This window comes from Harpia harpyja, chromosome 6 (genome assembly GCF_026419915.1).
Source record: "Harpia harpyja isolate bHarHar1 chromosome 6, bHarHar1 primary haplotype, whole genome shotgun sequence".
Taxonomy (NCBI): Eukaryota; Metazoa; Chordata; class Aves; order Accipitriformes; family Accipitridae; genus Harpia; species Harpia harpyja.
In genome coordinates this window covers 5460437-5486641 of record NC_068945.1, presented here as the reverse complement: position 1 = coordinate 5486641, position 26205 = coordinate 5460437, and the positions used below count along the sequence as shown (strand labels likewise).

The 26205-nt window shown below is 35.0% G+C and overlaps 1 protein-coding gene across 3 annotated transcripts in view; it reads right to left on the bottom strand.

The window, feature by feature from the left end:
• Positions 1-26205, bottom strand: part of CCDC91 (coiled-coil domain containing 91) — a 157745-nt gene that overhangs the window by 110741 nt on the left and 20799 nt on the right. For 2 of the 3 annotated variants that reach the window (XM_052789907.1, XM_052789906.1), the window contains exons 2-6: positions 19104-19165; positions 18915-18993; positions 7914-8071; positions 4465-4653; positions 2398-2502 (exon numbers count right to left, since the gene is read on the bottom strand). In XM_052789907.1, the coding sequence (XP_052645867.1) occupies positions 2398-2502; positions 4465-4653; positions 7914-8071; positions 18915-18993; positions 19104-19133 (561 nt within the window). In that variant the 5' untranslated portion in view covers positions 19134-19165. The remainder of the gene's footprint in view (positions 1-2397; positions 2503-4464; positions 4654-7913; positions 8072-18914; positions 18994-19103; positions 19166-26205) is intronic. The other variant, XM_052789908.1, reaches the window with a different exon arrangement.

Genomic DNA, 26205 nt, shown 5'->3' with positions numbered 1-26205 from the left:
GAAAGACAACTGCGTTAAATATCCAAACAATTCTATAATACTAGTTAATAGCAATTTGTTTATTCTATTTATGAACCCACTGCGGCTCCTTTACTGTCTCTCATTGTAATAACATATGGAAACAACATTAAGAATGTGAAAACACTACATGCTCTGTTCAATCTTGATTTTTTAAAGCTAATTTTAGTTAGACAAAACACAGAACTTTTTACTTTTCTCTTTTACACAAGGATAAATGTGGCAACACTCCATTGTCATCCATTGGTTAGACTTGGAATTCTGCCCCCCTGATTAGGAACAGTGATTATCGCTCCCCTTCAGTTCTTCTATTTTCAGTACTACCAAATTAAGTATAAGGCTTTTTTCACACCTACGATGAAGAAAGTTTGTGACTAGTCCAGAACACAATTCACTTCATCAGCATGCTAACCCAGCTCAGAGAAAACATCTGTAATATGCTTTATGTTCCTACCTTGTCTTTCAAAATATATTTTTTATATCAAAAAACCTGAAAGCATATTTTATTGAAGCAATTTTGTGACAACAAAACTGTGGTAACTTAACTGTTACCCTTAACTGAGGCAGAAATCAATAGGAAGAGATGAAAAAAACAAATTACTGGCTTAGTTGACAAAGATTAATGAAATCTTCCCTCAGAACTAAGCACAATAGCTTCACAAAAAAAGAAGAGAGTCTAATCTAAATATCACCTTGTTAAAGATCTGACTAACTGACTGGCTCTATTACCTCCAAATTAGCTTTTGAGAATGTCACAAGCGCAGGAAGTCAGTTAATTAGTAAATATAAAGGTGCAGGAAATAATACATGTTCATGTAAAAAACAGTTAGAACCATCTCATGAGGCATTTGTTTTACATATTATACTCAAATATTAACACAGAAATTTCATTTAAGAGGAATTAAGTCAATGCACACCTACAGCTTAGGATGCCAGAATCAGTTCAGTTGGAAGTCTTATCCTGAGAGTTCCCAAAGCTATGCCAGAGTCACCACTACAGTCTGCTTTCAAGTTTTTCAAGTTAACAGCAGTAATAACCAGCTGTTTCTACTGGAAAAAGAAATGCTAGTGAGACAGACATCTGTACTGTGTAGCTGCCAGATTTACTCAGTGTGTGGCCACAGGTGTTGACCCTAGTGTTGTAGAAGCCAAAGGAGAAAGACAAAAGGAATTGGCATTAAAAGCTGTACTAACAGAAGGCATCCAATATTCAAGTTTCAGGAAAGTAATTTTAACTGTCAACTCTTAGAAGCATGACTCACTTTTCTTCTCTGATTTGATTCTGGCTATATCCAGAAGACAACAAGAGGAAGTAAATGAGGTTTTCTACAAAGTTAAAGGTTATGACCCTTTCATTGCCGTTCTTGAAAACTGTAGTACCTGACTCAGAGGTATGATACAGACAGACTGATACTTGCAAACCTCAGTAACATTTCCACTACTTAAATACTTCTGCTTGAGGAGCATCATGAAAGTATTAAAAAATAAAATCCACTAATTCTACTGTCAAGAGTTTATGATGATCATTAACTTCAGCCAGTATGATACTCCATAAATCAGAAGGTTTTTAAGCAAAACTTATTTTTATAACATAGCTAAGCAAACATTTCTTTCATTGAGTAGGATGTTACACACATAAACAAGAAAAAAAAAAAAGAAAAAAAAAGAGTAGATGATTATATTACCATAAGTTCTAGGAAGTACTGCAGCTAGTATTTCAATAAATTATTACAGCAACCCTTAAGTACAAATAGGAAACAATGCAGTAGCTACATAAAAAGCATCCACAGCAACAAAAAAATTATCAACAAGAAACTTTTGAAATGTTGCAAGCCTATAATATTTAGTTTGTCCTGCTATAACACTGGAAGAAGACTGAAAACATCAATGAAAAATTTTTCTTGTGAGACTTGTATTTAATGAACAGTGTTGATTTTTGCAATGGAAGCAATTTTAATTCCATTGCTTAGCATCTAATTACACTTTACAGATTTTTATTACCCAACACAAACTATCCCATATTTAAGTCAGCTAATACTTTACAAATAATTGGCCATAGCTACTCTAGAACATGCTAAGTCATATTGTTAAACACACATCTACTGTGCAAAGTGGGTTTTTTTCATCTGTTCTACGAAACAGATCATAATAAGGATAAGTGATCCGAGTTACAACAATGTACTTATGCAAGTGGGCTAGTAAACTTATATTCCCACTAATGTCAGAAGTAAGGCTCTGATCTAAAGACCTTAGAAATTCCTTAAATTCAAAAGGCTTTGGAGCGGGCCTGTAGACACTTAACAGAGTATTTGTCGGACATAAATATAGTCTATACAAAACCCTCTGACAAAGAGTAAGATACTACAAGAAAGAAATTACCTGGAGCGTCTTGTAATGATCTTGATGTGAAATTACTTTTTCTTTTTTTTCCTTCAAGAAATCCATTTCTAGAATACTATGTTTTTCCAGTAAATATTCTAATTTCTATAAAGTTTACAAAATAAAAAACATGAAGTTACAAACATTTGCAATTGTGAAAATACAGATTCAGTTGATCATTCCAACTAATTTCATTTCTGAAGACTATGACATTTGCTATCATAATATACACAGAGATAAAGGGTTGTGCAAGAAAACTCTGATTACAGTCCTTAGATTGAGACAATATTTTCAAGAAGTATAAGGTATTTAAAATAAAAGGCATGTCCTGGAAAGCTCGTCATATGAGGAGTGGCTAAGGTCACTGGGTTCGTCTAGTTTGGAGAAAAGGAGGCTGAGGGGCGACCTCATGGCTCCCTACAGCTTCCTGAGGAGGGAAAGTGGAGAGGGAGGTGCTGAGCTCTTCTCCCTGGGATCCAGTGAGAGAACACGTGGGAATGGTTCAAAGCTGCGCCAGGGGAGGTTTAGACTGATCATTAGGAAGCATTTCTTTACGGAGAGGGTGGTCAGACACTGGAACGGGCTTCCTGGAGAGGTGGTTGATGCCCTAAGCCTGTCAGTGCTTAAGAGGCATTTGGACAATGCCCTTAACAACATGCTTTAACTTTGGGTCAGCCCTGAAGTGATCAGGCAGTTGGACTAGATGATTGTTGTAGGTCCCTTCCAACTGGAACTATTCTATCCTATCCTAATTATTTCCATATTTCTAATAGCTTGTTCTGTCTTTCTGCATCTGAAAAACAGCATATTAAATGTACTTTTAGGAAATGGTTTCACTAAAAAGGCAGAAATCCTATTACATACAGCTCTAATGATCTTTACCTACATCTCCAAAATGAATAAAATTCTAAAATATTCTGTGATCTTGTAGAAGCCTGCCCAGCATGAACTAAGAGAGAGGAAGGGGAATGACACTACTGACAATAAACTTCAAACCTATTTGCTATACGAAGAGGTAATTTTTTTTTTTTCTTAATGCAGCTGTTGCTCCTACCAAATTCATTCCTACTATACATAAGCTGTTGGAACTCTTTCAGTTGCTCAAGAACAACTACTTCTGCAGCCACGCAAGAAGCCAGTATAGAAACAAATGACCTGTCAGATCACTGGACAGCTATTCAAACAAAGGCACAACTGAGAGGGTCATAAGGAGGACAGAAAGAACAGGTCTGCTTAGTTCAATCCCACTTTTGGACAAACTGATAAAAACAGCTCTTAAAATTCAAAGTCTTTGATTCAACTGTAGAGATAGAAACTGCAACACTTCAATTCAGAGCCTAGCTCTCAACCTATCTCCTCTTACAGTCTGTATTCATGCTTCCCTTCCAGCCCTCCTCTATACACTTAATTCCTAAGCAAAATCAATCCATACCAGACCTCCTCATCTTTGGCTCTGGTTACTCATCCTCATTTTCATTTCCAACAAGCCATTTCCTCCTTCCCTAGCACACCTTGATAGCTATCAAGGAACAGCATTAAGAATAGCAGAAATTAAACTTACTTTCCCATGCCTCAGTGACCTTTTGCTAACTCAGACACATAACTACAGGCACAACCCTGCTTGGTACTCTGTCATATTCAGCTCAGAAGGAATATGAAGAAATTAGTTACCAGAATTCCCGGGGGGGTGGAAACAAAAACTGTTATGTGTTATGTTCATAAAGATAGCCAAAGACATTTTCAACTTCAAGTGACCACACATTCACTCCCAAAACATGAGGGAATCACTATACCTTCTAACCACATGGCTTCATTTTAAGAAAACCTGTCTTTCCACCTGACCCCCACCCCCAGGAAAAAAAAAAAAAATTCTGAAACTTTAGAAAAAATTCAGCCTAAAATAGATACCAGACATTAAAAAAAAAAAAGTATGTTGGCTAAATTTGGCCAATTTCTCTGGAATTTGGCTAATTTCTACAAAAAATTGCACTGCAAATCTCTGCCAGCTCCAACTACATTTAAATCCTATATAAATGCCAAATATTTTCATTAAAAAACTATTCATACCTTTTTAATTTTTAATTTTTCTTCTTCAGCAGTGCAAAGCTTGATTTCTAGGTTTGCAAAAGCTTGTTGAAGGTAGCTCTTCGGTTCATTTGTTCTCTGTGTCTCAGCATCAGCCAAAGCAATGGTTGATGTAACTAAAGTCTTGTCTTCAATTACATTCAAAGAGGCAACTGGAATATCTGCTTGAATCTAATACATACAAGAAACAAAATGGTAAAGGAAATGGTAAAGGGAATTTAACATTCCAGTCAAGTCAAATTTCATTTCCAGATGACTTTACAGAACTTAAGAACTGTAAATACTAAGGTTACTTTTTTGAAACCACACTTCTCTGAAATTGGCCATGCACACTCTCATATGTAGGATGTGCTGGCCAAAAAGAAAGCTCCAACAGTGGAACAGTAGCTAGTAATTCTAGATGCATTCACATCAATCCTTCCAATCTCCTCAACTGCTTTTCAAGAATACTTTAGGAGAAGGCTTTAAGGAGGAAGATGGCACAGATACCTCAGTTTCCAATGAGGTCAAAACACTCAAAAGAGGTGAAAAGAGACAGAAGTGAAACTGAATCATCCGTCTCAAAGCATCGGGCTTACAGGGAAATAAACTCTCCTTGGACTAGTCACTCCATGTTTTCACCCAATGCAGACTGCAAACAGTAGCCATGGAAAGGGAATACAGATTTTTTTGTGCTAAAATAAATATCTCATCTTCAGGCCAGACCAACAGAATAAGAGTAATTGGGACATGTCTACAACACTTAGTTAATGCTATTTCAGTGAACTGTAGAAGTACAAAAACTGAAATGAAGGCTTCTAGAATTCACAACCCAAACCAGATGAAACACTAATAATAAGCCCTTATTTTCAGAAAAGCACAAAAATAAATTAGATGAGGTTTAAAATATTTTGTGGTATAATTAACAAGAGCCAAAGCTTTTTTTTTTCATCTTAAAAAAAAAAAAAAGGCAAAAACTTGTTTATATCACAGCAAAGGAACTTCAAAGGAAAAAGCTGGTAAATTAACTTCAGCTGCCACTTTTCAACAACAATTTGAAGCCAAGAGTGCTTGAGATTTGGAGAGGGGTGGTGAAAGGAATATCTCAACATGTTTAAGAGAGGTTTGACTGATCTGATTTAGTCCATTCCCTTAACACCTTTTATTCCAAACAGACACTCAAATAATATATTGACTTTTCAATAAATAAGTATATCTTAAAGGATTCAAAGAAAGAAACAAAAATAGCTGAGATCTTGACCATACATGGATACATAACATCCAGTAGACAAAACAGCCAGAAAGAATGCAGTTTGTGCTCTGAATTCCCCTTCTGTAAGAAGCAAAGAGAAGCTAGATGTGCTAATTCTACTTCTGAGTACTACTCAAGATTAGAGTCTGGCACTGCAAAAATATTCTGATGTTGGAACCTGAAACATTGAAGTTTTTTTAACATGAAAACTCAGGAGGTTCTGGAGATATAATTATAGAATAATACAGTTATCCTAACATCCTCCTCTAACAGGTGTAAGAATATTTTATTACAGCTTTATGCCCATCATTTTCCTTTAGTTTTATTCAAAAGTGCAAAGTCTGATCTCCATTTCAAAATAATGCTAAAGGACCTCCTTTTCAACTCCCTCTCTTCCTTTAGTAACACTTGATAATACTGTATTCTCTAGCTTGTGTTACTTCCTGCATTAAGAAGAGATTTTATGGAACCATGGGTCTGTCAGTAGCTGACCAGAACAAGATGATAAAAACCGAAACATGGCCTACAACTAGAATTTGCACACGTAATTATTCACAAGTAACAAAGTATATTTCTTATTTTTAGTAAGTTTACCTAACCAAATGACTTTTTGGTTTTAAAAAATACACCTAAGCCTTAGTATTCCGGAATATCAAAAGTGCTCTTTCCAGAGAACACACAAGCTGAAGTTGCTGGCCTAGCTCAAACAAGAAAAGATACAGGTTATTCACATTTCACTGATAGCCAAAATCAAAAAGCATAGGATCTGTTGTGGCTGAAGAAAAGCGTATTTTGATCACTCTGCCAGAATATAAGTTTACTTATCAAAACATTGTCAGAGAGGCAGATGAAGAGCTTTCAACACAGAAAATGGCCCTGGCTGGCATCAGTCAAAAAAGAAAACAAACACTCCCCCCTCTCAAGAAAAAAACCCCACAACTTTCAGATTTCTAAGAAAATTTCTTTGGTATCATTTGCATTTGGGCACATCTCTTCTTTACTTTTTATATATAGGCTTTCCCCAGAACATTAGGCTAGGAACAAATACAAAACAGTAACTAATTCATTACTAAGACTGAACTATTGGAGCTGTACTAGCCACAGCCTTTCTGGAAGTGTGAACACGCAGATGACACTCAAAGGAAAACCAGTAAGAGTCAGTTTATTTGTACAAGTTGTTTAAATAGCTCTAGAGAAATGCTTTTAAACAGTCAGATTATGGAAATCTGACTTAATTGTCAAATTCAACTTTCACCATGAGTAGCCCTAGGACTTGATCAGACTACCTGAAGGATAAGAAACCAAGTAAGTACTGAAAACCAGAGGGTCGCAAACTAGCCCAAATATTGATTGGTTCAGAGAAAGACAAGAGCACTTTCTAATTCAAGTATATACTTCTATGCATCCTGAAACGAGGAACTTTACAATCAATAAACTTGTTCAAATGGGTGTCACTACAATCGATGGCAATAAAAACTCACTTGGGAGGGTAAATCTAATTAATTCTCATCCACAGCAATCTAGAATTCTTGTGCTAATCTCCAGGCAGAAATTCTTTTCCCTCCCTTGCTTACCTAATCATTTAGTTAAAAACTAAACACTTTCATGCCCAACAAAAAGCTAAGATCAGTTCTCAGCAGTACTGTAGCCACAAGGAGAGATCAAGATCACAAGTAGGAGAGTGTCAGATCACCAAAAAAAAATCAACTTTAAAAGTAATGGGGGAAAAAATAAAGTAAAATAAAATAAAAAATAAAACTAAAATTAATTTAATTATAATTAAGTAAAGATTAAATGTTAATTCTCTAATCCTGAAACCACTTGAGAAAACATACAAGTATGACATACATGTACAGCCGTAATCTTTACAGCTTTAACAGTAACAAATTTTTTTTAAGAGAACCTTCCTGCTATTGTTTCCTACTTTCATGCCTAGCACTATCAGAATGCCTTTAACTTATAATAAGTCTTTAACACACTTATATCTCTTGTACTCCACACCAAAGTAGTACAGTGTCTCCCAGTTATAGGATTTAAACACAATTTAAAAATAATTTTACTTCAAAGTCTGTATCACAGAAACCCAAGGACCTTTTGCTCCTAAAAGGCAATTCAATCTAAATTTGCACAGAAAAGATACAATGCTAAGACATTTAATACATCAAGTTCCCATACTGAAACACAAAAATTGTGGTTTTACCTGTTCTTCAGGAACAGCTGTGTTTATAACATTGTTGACTGTTTGAATAGCTGTTGCCACGTTATCACCTGATAAACCAAATGAGTCAGAAGGAACCAGGCAGGAAGAAAGCACAGGGTTCTCCAGAAGAACATCGGGAGATATATGGACTTCAGACACTAATGCAAGAAAACACACACACAATATGAAGCAGCATTCAGAAATTAATTCTGTTTCTGAAATCTATACCTAGCAAAACCCATCACACTAGCAACTAGTCATACTAGTGGGAGGTTATGTACCTCTTACAATAATTGCACTGAAGAACAATTTCATACAAGTTTCCTGTAATTTTGAGTACTATCAACTTAAGGACATTCAAAACTGTACAGTAACACTAAATTTAGACTTGTAACTTACACACAGGTTTCACAAGACAACTGCATTAAAAGCAGCAGTTTTAACTTTTGTCTCTTTCCATTCACATAACATTTCAGCTTCAGTATGATCTTTAATCAGTTTAGGTCAACTGTAAAACCGTACTTACATTTTCCTCAGTTTTATAAATTTTAAAAGGTAAAAAAAATCCTCAGCTGCCTTAGAAGACATATACAAACGGCTTACCAAGACACATGATAAAAGCAGTTTTACATTTTATAAGATATCAGAAGACAAAGTAAATAACTGTCTAGCTAATATAACTTAAGTGTAATTAATACTGGAATGAGAGCTCTTCCATAGCAATTTCCAGTTACACCATAAAAATCCTGAAGAGTGGATCATCATTATCAACCCAGCACAACAGAAATCTGAGCGCTTTTACAAAAGATTCAGAAATGAACAAAATAAAAGGATAGGAGACAAGAAAGCTTTGCATACATTTTTTTAATTTAACAGCAAAGTCCTGCAAACTTTGATATGGTCAGCTAGGTATGCCTTTGCAGCAGACAAAAAAGTATATCCACTCACTGTAGAAAAAGCAGCTCACATTATCATTACAAATCTGGTAAAATGTAAAAGATGTCACTAGCCCGGAGCAAGGCTCAGCCTCTCAATATTACTGTTTAATACTGCATAAGTATGCATACACAGCTCAAACAAGTGTATACATAGGCCTAAAGGCATTCAAAATGACAAGCTAATCTTGAACCCAGGCGCTCCATGCCCCATCATCTTCACCTCCCAGTTCCAGGATTCAGGTTAACATAGACGAACATGCAAACCTCATCTAGCAAAAAGACGACAGACAGACCACGAGACAGAAAAATATCAGGATGCTAATTGCAGCAAGAGTAGATTTGGACATGTGGGGAGAAAAACAAACAAACAAAACAACAGCCAAGCAGAAAATGGAAACTTGGATGAAAAGCCTAGAGGACAGTATTTCAGCAAACAGCACAAGAACCACTTCAGGTAACCAGGACAAAACAGAGGACTGGGACACAACTGCATCTTTAACAGTAAACTCTTCTCCGGAATTGAAAACGGGATTTTTTAGGCTTCCTTTATGTACCGTAAGATATCTGTGAAAGCCCCCTCCCCTTCCAAATATCTGCTTCCTATAACCATTACCTATTTGGTTAATTCAAATGACAGTAAGATGACAGAGAAGATGACCTTTTTGCTTCTAAAAAAACCAGTAAAGTCTCTGTTTTATGCTATCACTTAATATCCTGAATTTCAGTTTTAAACCAATTTCCAACAGATGGAAAACCAACTAAAATAATGTACCAGGCAATTCTGACTGAGCAGACAAGCTGTTTCTCTTACTAAACCTGTCAACTCACAAGGAAAAACCTAGCATAACACTAATCCTTGTGGCATTAGTGATCATCCTTTGGTGATGATCACCATAGTATAGGCATGGTTCACATATAAATAATTCATCACAAAAGTAAAAACAGAAACTGAATCTGGATACAGATGAGGAATGAAGACTCACAGAGATTAAAACTTAAAGTATTCACAGATTTTGGGGTATCCAATACTAGACATAAGACTTCATTTTTCAGATAATACAGTTTTATGTGGAACCTTCTACAATCAAATCAAGCTTCCAGTGATTCCAGTTATAGTAATGAATGCTTAGCATTTTGAGGGGGAAGTAAAAACAGAAACAAAAACCCCACCTCTTAACTTGTCAAAATAAAGCCTAGGAAATGAGGAGCAATAACTGGTGACCACCTCTAAGCACTGTGGTTTAAAATTATTCAACTAAATACATGACCTTGCAGAAGACAAGAAAAGGTGGCAACTCTCCAAGGTATCATTCAAGCATCTTTTTTACAAAACCTTCTTTTCACTTTCAGCAATGTTAAAGATTCATAAAGTAGACATTCCTAGAATTATATGTGCTATGTCTGTAATTCCAGCTCTCTCCATTCATTCCTCTTGTGTATATACCAGTGAAATTGCATTAGCATTGTAGTTCAGCTCAGAACTTGCTTATGAAGACAACCCCTCAATCATTCTTGCTTACCATGCTTTAGTTATCATAATGGAACAGTTTCAGAATCCCTGAAACAAAAAATTGCCTCTGATAAAACTACCTGACTGGACTCCGACAGCTAATGAGGTTCAAGTCCACAGGACCGGGCTAATGCTAGTCTGAAATAAAACTCCTAAAGCACATCTAGTATGGATATTGGCTTTTCAGCATCACTTTACAGATCCTTGCCTCTTCAACTGCTGTACCACCTGCTATGATACCCAGCCGTTCTGATAATAATGACAAAATATTCTTCCACAGTATTCTGCCCTGATGCAATATATCTCCTCTTAACTTCTTCAGTAAGCAAGGCAGGAGTCTGATAGTTCAGGTGAATTTCCAAACAAAACTATTATTGTTCATTGATCAAAGCTACAGTACTATAAAAAAAACCATCATGTATTCAGTTACAGGTATATCAAAAGTCATACGCCCAAGAAGGCTGAAATAAGATGCAGATATAAGTTATTGCCAAAACTGTAGTTAAAAAATAGTCTGATAATTTCTGAACCCTTGACTTCCCAATATTAACAATATTCTGTCATAGGTTTGTATGCAAGAACTGACAAAACCATGCAGTTTGTTAATAGAAACAGAGATCAGTAACAGCCTGCAATCTTGCTCAAGCAAGAAAAATTCGCTATCTTTATCCCAGTAATGAAGCTGAAATAATTATTAAAATCACTGGGGGATCAGAAATTCTGAAAAAAAAAAAAAAAAGTGGATGAACATGAACTGTTAAATCAACGTTCCATATGAGTTGTATACTTCATACCGAGCTTCAGAATGAAGACATTACATATGAAATATACCACTGAAAAAATAAACATGAGTAACATTTACTAATTGGATGTTATTTATATCCAGCAATTAAGAGATGATATGTCAGCAGGGGTCTGAGCAAAAGACCATATAATAATTCTTTGACATACTTTTGTAGAACGTTGCAAACTATTTGCAGCACAGTTCCCCTACATGTGGGTTTCAGCTGTTAAAAATAAAAAAACCCAAGAAACAAAAACTAAATTTCCATCCTCAACTACCCATGTCTTTGATGATACAATTCAATGACCCTTTAAATTATACTGTATACACTGTAAACTGTATCACTGAACATTTTCAGTTTAAAGTAACATTCAGATAGAAAGTTTAAGACTGGTGTCCAAATTTCAGTGACCTGCTTAAGTCCCAGCCCCATATATGGTTGCTCAAGCACGACTGTAAGAGACAGGAAACTATTCTACAAGGCAGGAATTTCTGTCAGCTGTAATGTCAGAGCTAGAACACAGGGATCTACAGCCTGCATAATGCCGAATAAGCAGCTTAGGGAAAAATAAACTGAAAATTACTGTATTTACAAACATCAACCAATTTACTTTTGCCAATACACAGCAAACTAGCACACAACAGAATATGTCAAATGCATTCTAAAACACATAAATAACAAACACCTAATAAAATTAATCTATCATTATCAGTGAAAACCAAATTACTTTATGAAACAAAACCAGAATCTGTTAAAAAAAAAATTTTCCCGCAAAACAAAAAGCAACAACTCATAAATTTAATTCAAAATAGACAAAGTATTTCCTGTATTTACACTGCTTTTAGCTCAATGTAAATGGATAACTATTAGAAAGGGTTACATTGCTTAAAGAATGAGTGGAGGGATACATTAATAGACATCAATTGACACCCAATATGCCCATAATAAATGTTGTAAGAGTCTCAGATGGCATGCATAGCATTCTGCGAAGCTGTAGGAGTTTTAGTAGTTTCCTTAGCAAATTTCCCAATTTTTCCACTTCTAAAACCAATACTTTTAATCACTGTATTTACAGATCACCGATTCACCAGAATGAGATGCAGTTCCACATCTGTTGGGGAAGTAGAATTAGGATCAACAGGTAAATGTCTACATAATGCTGAAGTTGATAGCAATTTCTCTGTTGACTTCAATGAGCGTGAATATCCTCAACAGAGAAAAACCACTCTAATGTACTTTCAAGATGATTTCTCATAGTTCACAGCAGAAAGCTCTTCCCCACATTTTATTCTTCCAAAGCCAAACTATTCTAGAAAATAAGTAACTACATATAGTATTCCAACATCTTAAATCTTTAGGCCATATGGAAATACTGATTTTATTTCCTAACTTCTTATTTAAGTAAAACTTACATACAACTACCAAAAGTTTACAATACTGCATCCATTTAATTGAACCTCAGAAACAAATCTTTCAGTATTCAATGACTACACAACATAAGAAAACTGAGAACTCATTCCCACCAGTTTTCCTTTGTTTTTTAAAAGAAATTGGTTTCCAGAAAACTGCCAAAATATTCAGTCAATATGACTGTCTTTTAAAGCAGTTTGCCAACTGTAAGGAAGAGAGAGAGGAGGTGGTATGTAATCTAACAAACATGCAACAAGACAATCTTTTAACCATATGTAAATTCTAGATAGTCAAATATGAAAAGTTGTATGACTCAAGTTCAAAGCAGCTGAACTCCAGGTAATGGAAATGTTAGCAAATGAAAAACAAGACCATCCCAGAGTAAATAAGGCCGTATACCATTATCAACAAAGACCTTTGAACCCTGTCCTATCATGGCAAGGAATGAAACCAGTTCCCTCCAATCTCCTTAGGGATATTTTAGTTTCCTACTACTATTTCCCACCCCTCCCAAGTCAAGACATTAGTATTCTGCAGAAACCCAAAATCTATTATGAAAAGAAAGAACTGAAAACAACCATTTCAACACAACAGCTGAAAACAGCACCTTTCAAGCCAGGAAGATGTCAGCGTACATGTCTTCACACTAGTACAGATCACCCCATCTCATATTGTATAGGCTTCAAAATATCTGTTCTTTCAACACTGCAAACAAGACCATCAGAAATACTGAATTCTTAGTTGAAACATGAAAAATAGGCTTTGCATACATCCAGTCTATCTGCATTGTTAATGAAAGAATATTAGAAGAAGGAGAAAAATCTTCTCTAGTAGTTTGGAGGATGTTCTGTTATTCAAGCACACATTGAGAATTCTCACTATCAGACCAAAAATAAAACTTGGCCAAATTAACCCAAAGGATAAATCAAGAGCTTCAAAATTACATATATAGCTCCAGATCTTCTTACAGAAAGTAAGCAAATTGACATGACATAAAGCATAGAAAAGATTCCCAAAAGAACTTAATAAACAGATAGAGCTCCTCTGACACACCTTTGCTTGAGGAAGTACATAAATAAAGTTTCAGTCAAAAATTAGTAAGTAAAATAGACTTGTATCAATACAGACCAGAGGCCACATATAAAAACTAACAATTTTTCTAATGTATGTGGCCAAAGGATAAAAGAAAATTAAAGAAAAGTGTTACCCTGTAAGCAGCCAAACCAATGAAACTTGGGAATGCAATTTGGCTCCACTTTAAGACATGTACAGTTACATGGCTACGTGAGCATTACAGTCAGCAGAGACTTAGTCAATACAACTGATGGACACAAAGAAGCTACCCAAGCTCACCCTAAAAGCTGAATTCAGCTTTTGGGCATCTGAACAGCTCTCCAGTTCACGGACTGAATTGATTAATTTCCATTAAACAAATGGAAGCCACCTAGGTCATGTAAAACAGTGAAATTAAGATGTTCAGTGCCGGCTTCCATACAGTTGTGTTCTTGTTCCCTAGTTCTTTTAGTTCTGTCATCTCCCATGGTCCTACATGGTAGCTATAGGCTACAGCTCTTCTAAATCTCCAAATATGTTTCAGTACCAGACAGCATCTATAGAATCTACAGTGACTGGATTCAACCTTCCTTTTCTCTGGTGAAGCATGCAGTCAAGCTCTATCATTACTCAGATCCTGATTAAAAAGAGAAGTGTAATTAACTGAGACTATAAACGATTTCACTAAAACTGAGCAACATATTCAAAATCTGTAATGGGAGAACAGGGACTGAAAGCAATAGCATAAGCCTCATTTCCTCATGAAATGAATATTTAAAAAAATTTCTCCACCTTATCCACAGTTAACACTACCATGAATCTGGTTTCACCTAACACTTGCAAACAAAATCATTCTGAATCCACACAGCTTGAATCAGAAACACCTGCTCAGACTGCACTTCCAACCCATTCCCAGATGGGAATTCTGTCTTAATTTCACTGAAAAAGCATCCCTCACCCTGTTCTGTTTTGGTCTGGCATTTGGGGTTTTTTTGGGTGGTTTTTTTTTTTCCCTTTTTTGTTTTGGGGTTGTTTTTTTTTTAAACAACTTCTATTTTTCTTAGAACAATCCACAACAGATAGATTCATGAGGCTCCATCTCAGCCAAAACCGTCCTTCTTTGGTGAACATCTACTTGGTTTTTCCACCTGCTCCATTACATGACCTCCTTCAGACATCCAGAGAAGAATTCCTGCCAAAATGAAACACTGACACAGCATGTAGAGATGCAGATCCTGTTCCTACTATTCACTATAAGCAACAGACATATTATTCATAACCTCAGAAATGCAGAGATAACACCAGAATCTGTTGACACGCAAGCACAGTGCTAAATTTTAAGATCCTCCTTACAGGCATAAAGGTACACAACCTGACACCTACGGAAGTGCAAGAAAATTGACAGTTTGTATATCTCTTCTTCAGGAAAAAAAAACAAACTAAAATAAAAAAAGTAGGCACTTCAATATTCCAGTACACACTTACTGAATTACAAACTGACATTGCTCTTAAAACCTTATTGTTATTAAGTTGCATAACAATGTGTTTCTACTACTAAGCATCTAAAGAAGAAACAAAGCAAAACTGACTTACAAATAATTATTTCTTTCATTGACGTATCTTGCTTATCACTTGCAAGGACCATCCTAGAGTCTAAAATACTTGAGAGTTACTTACTTAAATAAAAAAAGTGTATCAAGTTACCCCCACTAACATCTCTGAAGTCAGTAACATCACATTCACAGCTAGATTTGGCTACTGCATTAAAAAATAGCTCAGTTTAAATATTAATATTAATGTTCAATAAATTAAATTGAGAACAGCATAACTGTTACATTTTTTTTCCTCAGAAATATTAGTTTATGAATCCAAAGAGCAAAACCCCCTGAAAAGTGTCTTACAATAACCAAGACAATATCATGAGTTTTCTGGCCAGCCATAATAATTAACACAGCCAGCCTCTTTGAACCTCTCCTGGGAACTAGGCAGACTAGTGATAAGGCACTAGAATATTCCATAGTTCATTTCACAGTTCTTAAAAACTTAAATTTTTGTTTTCAGTTCTGAACTGTATTTAAGTTTGAGGCTTAAACGTAAGACTTAGTACTCCACTACTGTTCCTAGAGACATCTCATCTTTCCAAAGAACAACTTTTTATTACCAAAGAGTTTTGTTGTTTGTTTCTAAATAGATTTTCCTATTTTTCAACTTTACAAATAAATTTACTGATTCCAAGCTAAGAAAACACTGATGTTTAAGTAGTTCCCTCACATCTCTCCAAAGTCCAGGCATTGGGCATACAGTAGTAATTCTTTTTAGTACTTCCTCATCTTAAGACTGGAAGGAAAAAAGGAAATCCATCACATATATAATGACACTAAGTAAGAAGGACTACTTGTCTCTACCTCAGTTAAACAATCAGAAGGAATAGACCCAAGACAACAGGTGGATTTTTGGACTTTGCTAACAGTAGTAGCAAAGACATCTAAGTAACAGGACTGCACAAATGCACATTATTTTTCTTTTACTGCTTGCTCATTCCTTCATATTCATAATGCATACTTTCTCACAGAGCTAAGGTCTTTGGACCAGCCCTACTCTCTATTTCCTTGTTTATATAGCACTCGGTATAATGCGTTCTAATTCAAACTTGCAACCATGAGAGATAAAAAATAAATTTGTTCTTGCTTTTACCATTTAGAATAAAACCAGTGTTTTCGTATTAGGTGACACTGATAGAAAAGCCTAACAGAAAGATGTGCATGCTCTCTGGTAACTGTTATGGTGGAAGGGGAAAGAATGGTGTAATATTTCTGCTGTACAAATTCTTATTTCTCTCCCTTCCTGAACCAGCAACCACAATTAAGAAACATTTTCTGATTTGAAGTACTACTTAGAAAAAGACTACTTGCACATACCAATAAACATTTTATCATACTGTAAGTCTATTGAAAAAGTGAAATCAATGTTCAAAAAGATAGAAAGAAGCCCAAGTTAAATTTCAAGGGCAAAATTGCTCACTATAATCAACGCTAGGGCCTTAGAAATAATTTCTGATTTCTTCATGCACACTGAGAAATACTGCAACAGGTTTCAGTGTTTTGTTTTATAACTTTTTATATCTTACAAACATCAGATATGCAGGAAATTGATGAGTAACATACTCCTCCATAAAGTTCAGCAAATCTAGGGTGTATATAATGGTATCACACTCCAAATTTATCAAAATCATCTCAATGGCACCATAATACATTTGAATTTCTGACATTTTTCAGCAAACCTTACCAAAGGACAGATTTCTAGTGTAAGACAAGAACAACTTATTGGGCAGGAAAATCAAGTATTTATGTTAGTAAAAACATTAACTTACAAGTCGATGCTTAACAAGCATTTTGATTGATCCTATTAAAAATCTTGCCTCTTGCAATAAGTTAATTTATTCACAGCAATATTTGCATGAAAAAGTCACATAAAGATTTTACAGCAATAAAATACTCTGAATGAAAGAGGTTTTCTTTTAGTTTTGAAATACTTAAAATACCTTGGTATAACCTATGCTAAGACTTCTGTGTCACAAATCATACAAAAAACTTCTGTGTTACTTATAAATCATTTGAATTCTACACACCGTACTAGATTTAAAATTAGACTTCATAAGATAAATGCTGCATAGCTATATTGGATTTAATTTAAACACACACATTCAAACATGCTAATGAATTTAAACAGTATTTTTGAGTAAGTCAAAATGACAAGATGAATAATAAAAGTTATTTGGGAAAATACAGTTTCCTTATTATTTGTTTTCTTTAATTTCAATGACAAATTGCCCTGTTTTGGCTGCGACAGAGTTAATTTTCCTCCTAATAGCTGGTACAGTGCTGTGTTTTGGATTTAGGATGAGAATAATATTGATAACGCACTGACGTTTTAGCTGTTGCTGAGCAGTGCTTACACTAATTCAAGGACTTTTCAGCTTCTCATACTGCCCTGCTATCGAGGAGGCTGGGGGTGCACAAGAAGTTGGGAGGGGACACAGCTGGGACAGCTGACCCCAACTGACCCAAGAGATGTTCCAGACCATAGGACATCATGCTGAACAATCAAACTGGGGGGAGCTGGCCAGGGGATGGAGGCCCACTGCTTGGGGACTGGCTGGGCATCAGGCAGCAGGTGGTGAGTAATTGCATTGCACATCACTTGTTTTGTATATTCTTTTATCATTATTATTATTTTCCCTTCCTTTTCTGTCCTGTTAAACTGTCTTTATCTCAAACCACGAGTTTTACCTTTTTTCCGATTCTCTCCCCCATCCCCCTGGGGGCGAGTGAGCAAACGGCTGTGTTGCATTTAGCAGCCTGCCGGGTTAAACCACAACAACTAATTATTCTACAAGGGATGAAAGCCAGTAGTGACAGAAATAAACAAAAACATCTGAAGAACATGATTTATGGAGAGCTCATGAGACAAACCCCTGTCTCATTTTTAAAACTATAATTTGGATAATTTCTTCAGCATAATAATATAACAACAGGCAGAAAACTTTAGTTCCTGAACAAAGAATAAAATGTGGCATTTTTTTTCTTAATGCTGCTGAAGTGATGTTTCTTTTTGTGAAAGCAGTGAAATCTAGACTAAATTCCCCACAACAAAATCAATTGCCAATCAGCAACACCTCCTTAATCTTTTAGTTCTATTGATATTGTACATTTATCCACTATCAATGAGCTTTTTTTTAATTTCTTAGTATCCAGACAGGCACCAGGCATTTGTACAAATTAATAGAAGTAGCTCCACAATGTTTCAGCTTCTGCTTGAGATAAAGGATGTGTAATATATTTTCTAACTTTAAAAACTGCTTAAGTAAAAAAAGATCATTTCCCGCTCTCCCCCAAAGCAACCAGAAGACTTTATCGCAGTCAAAGAAATCTAATGGAGGAAGCAACACGTTCAAGGCCTATTTTTAAGTTTACTTCTTGTATGTTTTCCCATCATTTGCAACAGACCTTCCATACTCAAAAATAAGAATATCCTTTGAGCGAAGAAGCTCTGTTTCTTCTTCCCATGAGATGCCAATCAGCCTTTTAACTGGATAAACTGTACTTCACTTTCATTCCTCAAGAAAGTTTAACTTCGAGAAGTGCAGCTTCCCAAAATAATTACTCAGGAACATTCTGATGCTAGGTTTTCACTGCTGCCTATTCTTTTATTGTGTATATACACACTTCTGGGTACTAATATTTACAGTGAATACAGAAGGACAGCAATGCATTATTAAGAATTTTTATAGTGATTTTATCAATACCTGTAGGAAATGCTGCCCAGGCAATAGCAGGGGATGTAGTCTGCTTTTCACCATTTCCAAACTCATAACTCTCTGCTGCCTAGAAACATGAAGAAAATTATTGTTACATATTTTACAAAATGCTATAAATTCCTACATAAATAGTTGAAAATAGTTAAATTTCAAAATTAAGTCATCCAAATAACATACCTCAAATCCTCCAAAGTCATCATCATCCATCTTTCAACTGGTACTAGAGTATAGCAGAAATCCTGATTTAAAAACAAAAACAAAACCACTAAATTATTATATCCCATTTACACATAAAATAGCAATAAAAACTTTGTAAAACCAAAGGTATGGTGTTAGTTTTAAAGGACGGACTCCGGTAGAACAAGTCACTGTGGTCAAACCCTAAAAGCCCAGCAGTATGGAGTAATACATGCTCTACACTGCAGGAAAATGGGTATATTTCATTGGCCAGTCTCATAAGAGAAATATGCTGATTTTATGATCAGCTAGGAGTCAAAAGACAAAATGACTCATGTACTTGTACTTCAGTTACATGACAGATGAGTAGACACTTTCACTTGGATAAAACTGCTACCTAGCTCATCTATGTGCTCTTCATAACCTCATCATGTTCTCATTTAGAAATGAGTATTCAGTCTTTCATCCAAGTACCCATCTCCATAGGTTACCTGAAGTCTTCCTAATTTACAAGTTCTACAAAAGATCAAGCGACCTAAATAAGAACTTTTTCACATGGAGGATGCAAGGGCTAGAACTGCAAGATCTCTCTTAAAAAGCACTTTTCTCTTGATTGAGATAAATGAAAAAATTGGGTATTGCATGATGGAATTTTAATATCTTCAAGGGAAAGGGTAAGTACTGTCTATCAATATTGTCAAACATCTTTTGAAAGCAAGAATGTAGAAAAAGCTTTCCAAGGTAGGAAAACAGAAAGATGGTACTTTAAAAGCTATATCTATTGCTCTCAAGTATAGCAGTCCAGTCCCCAGTACCTCAAAAAAATAGTACTGAAAACAGCAAATAACCTAGTCTGGATATACATTAAAAAAAAGAAAAAAAAAAAAGGTCCAGGCAGTAGGGCTTCTGACCATCAGATTCCAGAATGAATAATTTTGTTCATTAGTAATGAAGACAATCCAATTTAATGCAATCACGGTCTACCATGTACTTCATAGTTTTGTGTTTATGATTTAAAATATAAAAATATTTTCCATTGTTAAGTTGCTTTTCCAAATCAGCACTGCGATTAAATCCAAAAAGATTTCCTGCTTTTCCCATCTCTTCTTAGCTGTCTGGCAACATCAGCACAAACTGCAACTTAGAAAAAGACTGTGGTAAATTTCTGGAAATTTTTCTGCTACCACAGAGGTCCTTCCCTAGGTTTCATGGAGGGGCTGATTTAGATTTTACAAACTGATCAGCATTTTTGAGTTGTAGCCCTGAATTCTGTGGCATTTTGATATATTTATAGTTAAACTGCAGTTCCTTTTACAAAAATGCAGAATAAGTTACTCAGCTAATGAAAGTAACTCAAGATATATATGGCTGTTCAAAGAAGGGTATTATATGTATTTAAAAAAAAAAAGTATCATTCTGATATGTGAATGAAGGATGATCCAAAAAACCTTTAGGGGCTTTATAGAACGTCAAATGTTTGTAGAGTTAATTGACTTCAGTTAAAATAGACTATAGGCTGGAGAAACTTTTATTATGGTGAAAGCACATGCTCAGAAACATCTCCAAATTAAAGTATTAAAATGTCAGAAGGGGACACTTTCAGTTTATATCCACTGCTGAAAATCACTACCAAGAGTTCAATTCAAACACACATCTTCCAAATTTTAACAAATTAATTTCCAATTTCTTATTGATGAACTTAGTTTAAATCACCACTAACACAATGTAAGCAGACAGATTTAATTAAATTAAAGAGCATTGTCCAATATTTACATGTGGTATAAGAACTAAATATCTTTTTAGGGACTACAAGGGGTTTTGTTGGTTTTGTGTTGGTTGGGTTTCGTGCTGTTCTATTTTTTGAGAGAGAATGAAGGTAGTTGGGTATTTTTCCCCATCGATGTTAACCTTAACCGGTCAAATATTCATGCATTCCATTAACATTCAGAACTTTAATATATAACTCAAAAAAATAAGACATGCAAACACAAACGATAGCAATGGAAGTTGTATAGATAGAACACCACTGATGAAGCAGACAGCAATGCACAAACAACTGAGAATGTCAACGTATTCACGCTACCTACTATTAAACGCCATCCAACACAGACTGGTGATTCATATAGGTACTGCAAAATGCAGCATTCAAGTAGCAATCAGAGCAGTCAGTTGGAGAAAGAGAGGCTTTAGAGAGGCAAAGAGCTATTTTATCTATACACTATGTACCACATCAACATGTCCTACAGGCTCTACTCAGAGTTATTTCAAAGGACCACAGTCATTACTTCAAAGGACCACAGCAGATTTTCTCCCTGAAGAGCAAGAGACATTATTCTCATCGTCTCAGAACAGGTTATGTCTCAACTGGAGAAAGTACATTCCATATTCAGCACTGTGTTTTAAAAAGACACACAGGAACAAGTTCAAAGGAGTGCAACAGGAGTTAAAGCAATTTTGGAAAGGCACACTAAAATGGAGAGGCTTTTTTTAAAGTTAAAAAAGGCAAACAGAAATATCTATAAAATATGAAAAATAACGTTCTATGAAGTGATTAACTACTTTCATTTATCATCAAATGCAGCACTGACATAAGGCAGTAAAGGACAGAAGCCTCTGTAGGCAAAACATGTGTTAAATACTAGCTAGGATTTCCAGGAATGCAACATAAACCCCTACAAGAAAGTTTATAAGAACCTATGTATACACAAAAGAGAAGTAACTTTGATAGAGAATAAGGATGTAGGGCAGAACAAAAAAATGGAGAACAACCTATTGTTGAATCCATCATCTTTGTTATTACATTTCGTACACAGTTCTCATAAGTCTGGTAATAATCACAAGACTATTTTGACCTAAAATTACCTTACTTTACAAATTTTAACACAGACATTCCATGGCTGTAACAGCATGATTAATGTACGAGTTATTCCACACATCATTTAAACGGAATAAAAGAGAAACAGACTCCAAGCAAGTCTCAGTAGTATCAATAGTGTTTTCACACCTAACTGCTAATCCTCCAATTTCCAGTTCATTGGAGATACCACAGGAATTCTAGCCTAAGTGATTCTCAACCAGCTAGGAAGGACTGTTTGCTATTTGTCTATGTGTAATATATATTCACATATGTACACGCACCTCTGTTTTAAAAGACAAAGCTAAGTTTTTAGTCCATCAAAAAGAAATCCTGATTTGTTTACATGCTTTGTGGTTTTATTTTTTTACTTTGCCTACAGCAAACATCAGAATCAAACTGGCAAACTTGGCATGTATCACATGTAAGCAGGAAGCAAATTAGGATAGAAAGCATGGATTAAGTCCTGAGGGATGCTGACATAGTGCACTTCAAAAACTCAAAGGCTGAGGTGTTCTTTCCAAAAAGTGTTAGTGCAAAAGCTCTTAATAGGAGACGTCTTTCCAAAAAGATGTTTCTTCTTGCATAAAAAGAAAAGGGTGCTTTCTACAAGGAGAAGGGAACAGAGCCACACCAGTGTTTTAAGAACTGTTTAAAAAAAAAAAAAATAAATAAAATTAATCAAGCCTATTTTTAATTAGGAGTCTTTCATAGCCCTCAGAAGTACACATGCATTTAGCTTTAAAAAATGTTTGAATAATTCATTATAAACTTATTGATAACAATGCTGAAAACATGACCAAATACACAATTTCTCAATTCCACCCCTTATTCTGGTGATGGAAATGCATTTCTGGTATAAACAAACAGCAGAACTAGCCTAACACCTCACGTAGAACTGCAACAATTTTGGGAGCAGCATTTTTTAATCCATCATCTATTCCAAAATGGGTAATCAGACTTTTCTTTCCTCACAGACTAGGAACATTATTTGTGGCACCAGAATAGGAAAGAATACATTAAGTGCTGACAATCTGCAGAAGGATTTAAAAAATAACACAAAAAAACAAAACAACCCACACAGTCTTACCATGACTAAATGTGGTCGCTTAAAATATGCCTGATACTGGAATTAAGTAACTGTAAAATTGGGCAACAAGAAGTCAACCTCAAAATTACAGATTCATAGAAATTATGGTTGGAAAAGACACAGTAGGTCATCCAGCCCAGGCCATTTCCAAAACATTACAGTTTTCAAGACAGTCATGTCCTAAAAGGCTTAAGAAGCTCTCCAGTCACATTCCTGTGAAAAGAAGGAAACTTTTCATGGATCACGAATATGTAAGCCACTGCGTTTTCAGTAGATTTTATCAACAAGTTTATATTCATCAAATCATACAATAATTTAGGCCAGAATTCAGACCAGCAGGTCATACAATCCAAGCTCCTGCTCAAAGCAGAGCATTCAGATCAGGTTGCTCAAGACTTCCTTATCTACAACTGATAACAATGCATGATGAATATCTTCAAACACAGACAGCTGTGCATATCTGAGATGCTTGCAAGCTTTCCTACACAAAATGCAGTCACCAAAGCCTGACCATCAGCTTAATATAGATCATGAGAACTTTGTGAAATGCACTTACCTAACAGACATACCAACATCATGTTTTTATATATAGGAAGATCAGGAGCCATTCACAAGGAATAAGACAGAAAAATGTAAGCTGGGAAAAAAGCCCCTTTTCCCATTCCAACTGTTAGGTAGAGAAGGACTGTTGTAATCCCACCAGAAATCCCATTATTCTTCATATCCAAAAGGCAAAAGTGGTAGAGACACCAAACAGTGAATTAAGAAGGATTCTTCATTCACTTAAAAGTCTACCTCTGGTTAGTAAGAATTCAAATTAATCAAGTCCTGATCTATCTTACTTGATAAATCAAACATAAATTTGCCTCAGTAATAAAGACAACCAATTTTTCCAGTTATATTCAACTGGACAATATATTACCTGGCCTGTAATTTTGAGTAAGTAGCTAACTTGCAGAATTTTGTACATTTTAAAAGAACAACTGACAGAGCATATTGCTGTTTGTTTTGTCAGAACAGTATGTGTGGAGCTGGCTGAGGGTGGGGCTGCTGCATTTGTATTTCTGGCAAACACTGCCAGTGGTTAACCCCTACCTATGACAACGTATCGGTTTTACTTGTATGTTTATGCTTACTAAATGACTCATTCAATGTGTTCAATCTAGGACAGCCTTATTAGCTGTTTCTTCACCGGACATAACATAGACCGCATTATTTGAAGAATAAATCTTTGGCCGAAACTGCAGGGTCCAAAAAGCCTATCCAAAATAAGTATGAGAGTAAAAATAAAAACCAACAATAAAATAGAATAAAAAGTAGTCATTTAGAAAGCATATATACTGGCAATACCTTTGTGATAAAGAGCAGAACAGATGATAAATTTCTGTATCACTAAGTTCTAACCAGTTCACATGCACTTTTCCTCATGGTTCTTCTGCCAAAACTCCAAGCACCTCTTAGCAATTTTAAAACAGGAACTAACTTTCTTCTTTTTACCCAGCTGATACAGATTTTTCTCCTGATCTATACCAATTATAGCTGCAGGATAAGCATGTGGCATCTTAACAACTTATAGTAGCTACTAAGTCATTAATCAGAAATTTTTGATTACAGAATACAAATATCCCAAAGAATATATAGCCCAAGAAAGACCAGAATATGAATGTGCAGCATACTGTAAACTAAAATAAATTTAGAGCATCTGTAAGATTTTCTAAAAAAAAAAAAATAAATAAATAAAAAAATAAAAAAAAATTCTCACTTCACTCCTGCTTCGGATCTCAGCACTAAAAGTAACCTGTTTACTACTACTTAGACCATAAACAGAGGAATAGTTTTTTTATGTACTATGGCCAGGAATTCAGTTGCATGAAAAACAACATAAACATTACCAAAGACCACTGTCAAAACAAAAATGAAACAATAGCTACTGGCAGAATTTTTTTTTTTTTTTTTTTTTTTTTTTTTTAAGTTGAGGAATTCTAACTTCCCTTCCTAGGAGTAGGCTAAATTCTTCTAGCATATCTGTCAGGTATGAATTTCTAAAAATGGTAGCTGTGACAAGGTACTGAAATGTAGGTGACTTTCTTTTTTTTCTTCAAAAAGTATGAAACAACACGATGCAGTAATTCTCAATCCTTCAAATCAATGGGAAGTTCAATCCTTTTAGTATTTTATTTTTGTAACTTTCAATTCTGTCATTTGCCTCATAGCAATATCTTGTTTGCAATGAAAAGCCTCTGCAGACTTCTTTTTTTTTTTTCTTTTCCTTATTAAAGCAGCTGACTATACAGTAAAATTGAATGGAAAAACTTCCTACAAAGATAGCATGATTCATGTGGTTAACATTCACTTAGTGGTTTGTTATTTAATGAATAGAGTTCACAGTCTTGTTACAGAAAAAGAGTATTCTGTATTGGTTTTAACAGGAAAGTTCTTAACAGCTCCCAAGTTCTGCATTACATTTTCAGTATTTATCATCTGTACCTAACAAGGAAAGTATACAAATGAGCAGGGGCTAATATCACAAGACCATGAGGACATGAGACCAGAGGGAAATTTAGGACTGCCTTACAATTTGGAAAACTAGACTGCCTTAGTAATTACAATAAACATGATTAAAAAAAAATAAAATCTTGGAAGTAAAAAATTAACACAAGACTTCCATAAGAAATTAAGAGCTTGTGCCAAAAATACAATAAGTTAGTTATATAAGAAGAAATAAGGCTAATTATTTCCTCAGAGATACTCAAAATTCTTGGACTATTAAGAAATATGCTACTTTGAGTGCTCATTAATGAATCTTGGATAAGCTATAGTTTTTTAATAAGATATCTATAAAACTTCTAGCTAGAACCAAAGGTAAACATTAGGAAGACATTTTTAAGAAAAAATAGAAATACAAGCTTTTTATCTTTTCAGAGAATGAAATGCACAAATAAATTTGGAAATTCAATTAAGTTTTCTACTTTTAGAAAGGTGGGAGGGGTTATGATTCTCAATTTTTGGTTTGGGTTGTTTGGGCAGTTTTTTTAACTCATTTTTAACCACAATACAAGGCAAACACAGCTTCAAAATTTTAAGAAAAAGGAGAAAATTAACTACTTTGGAAAGTATCGTTTAATATTATTCGAACCAATGAACTGATGCCAAATGCA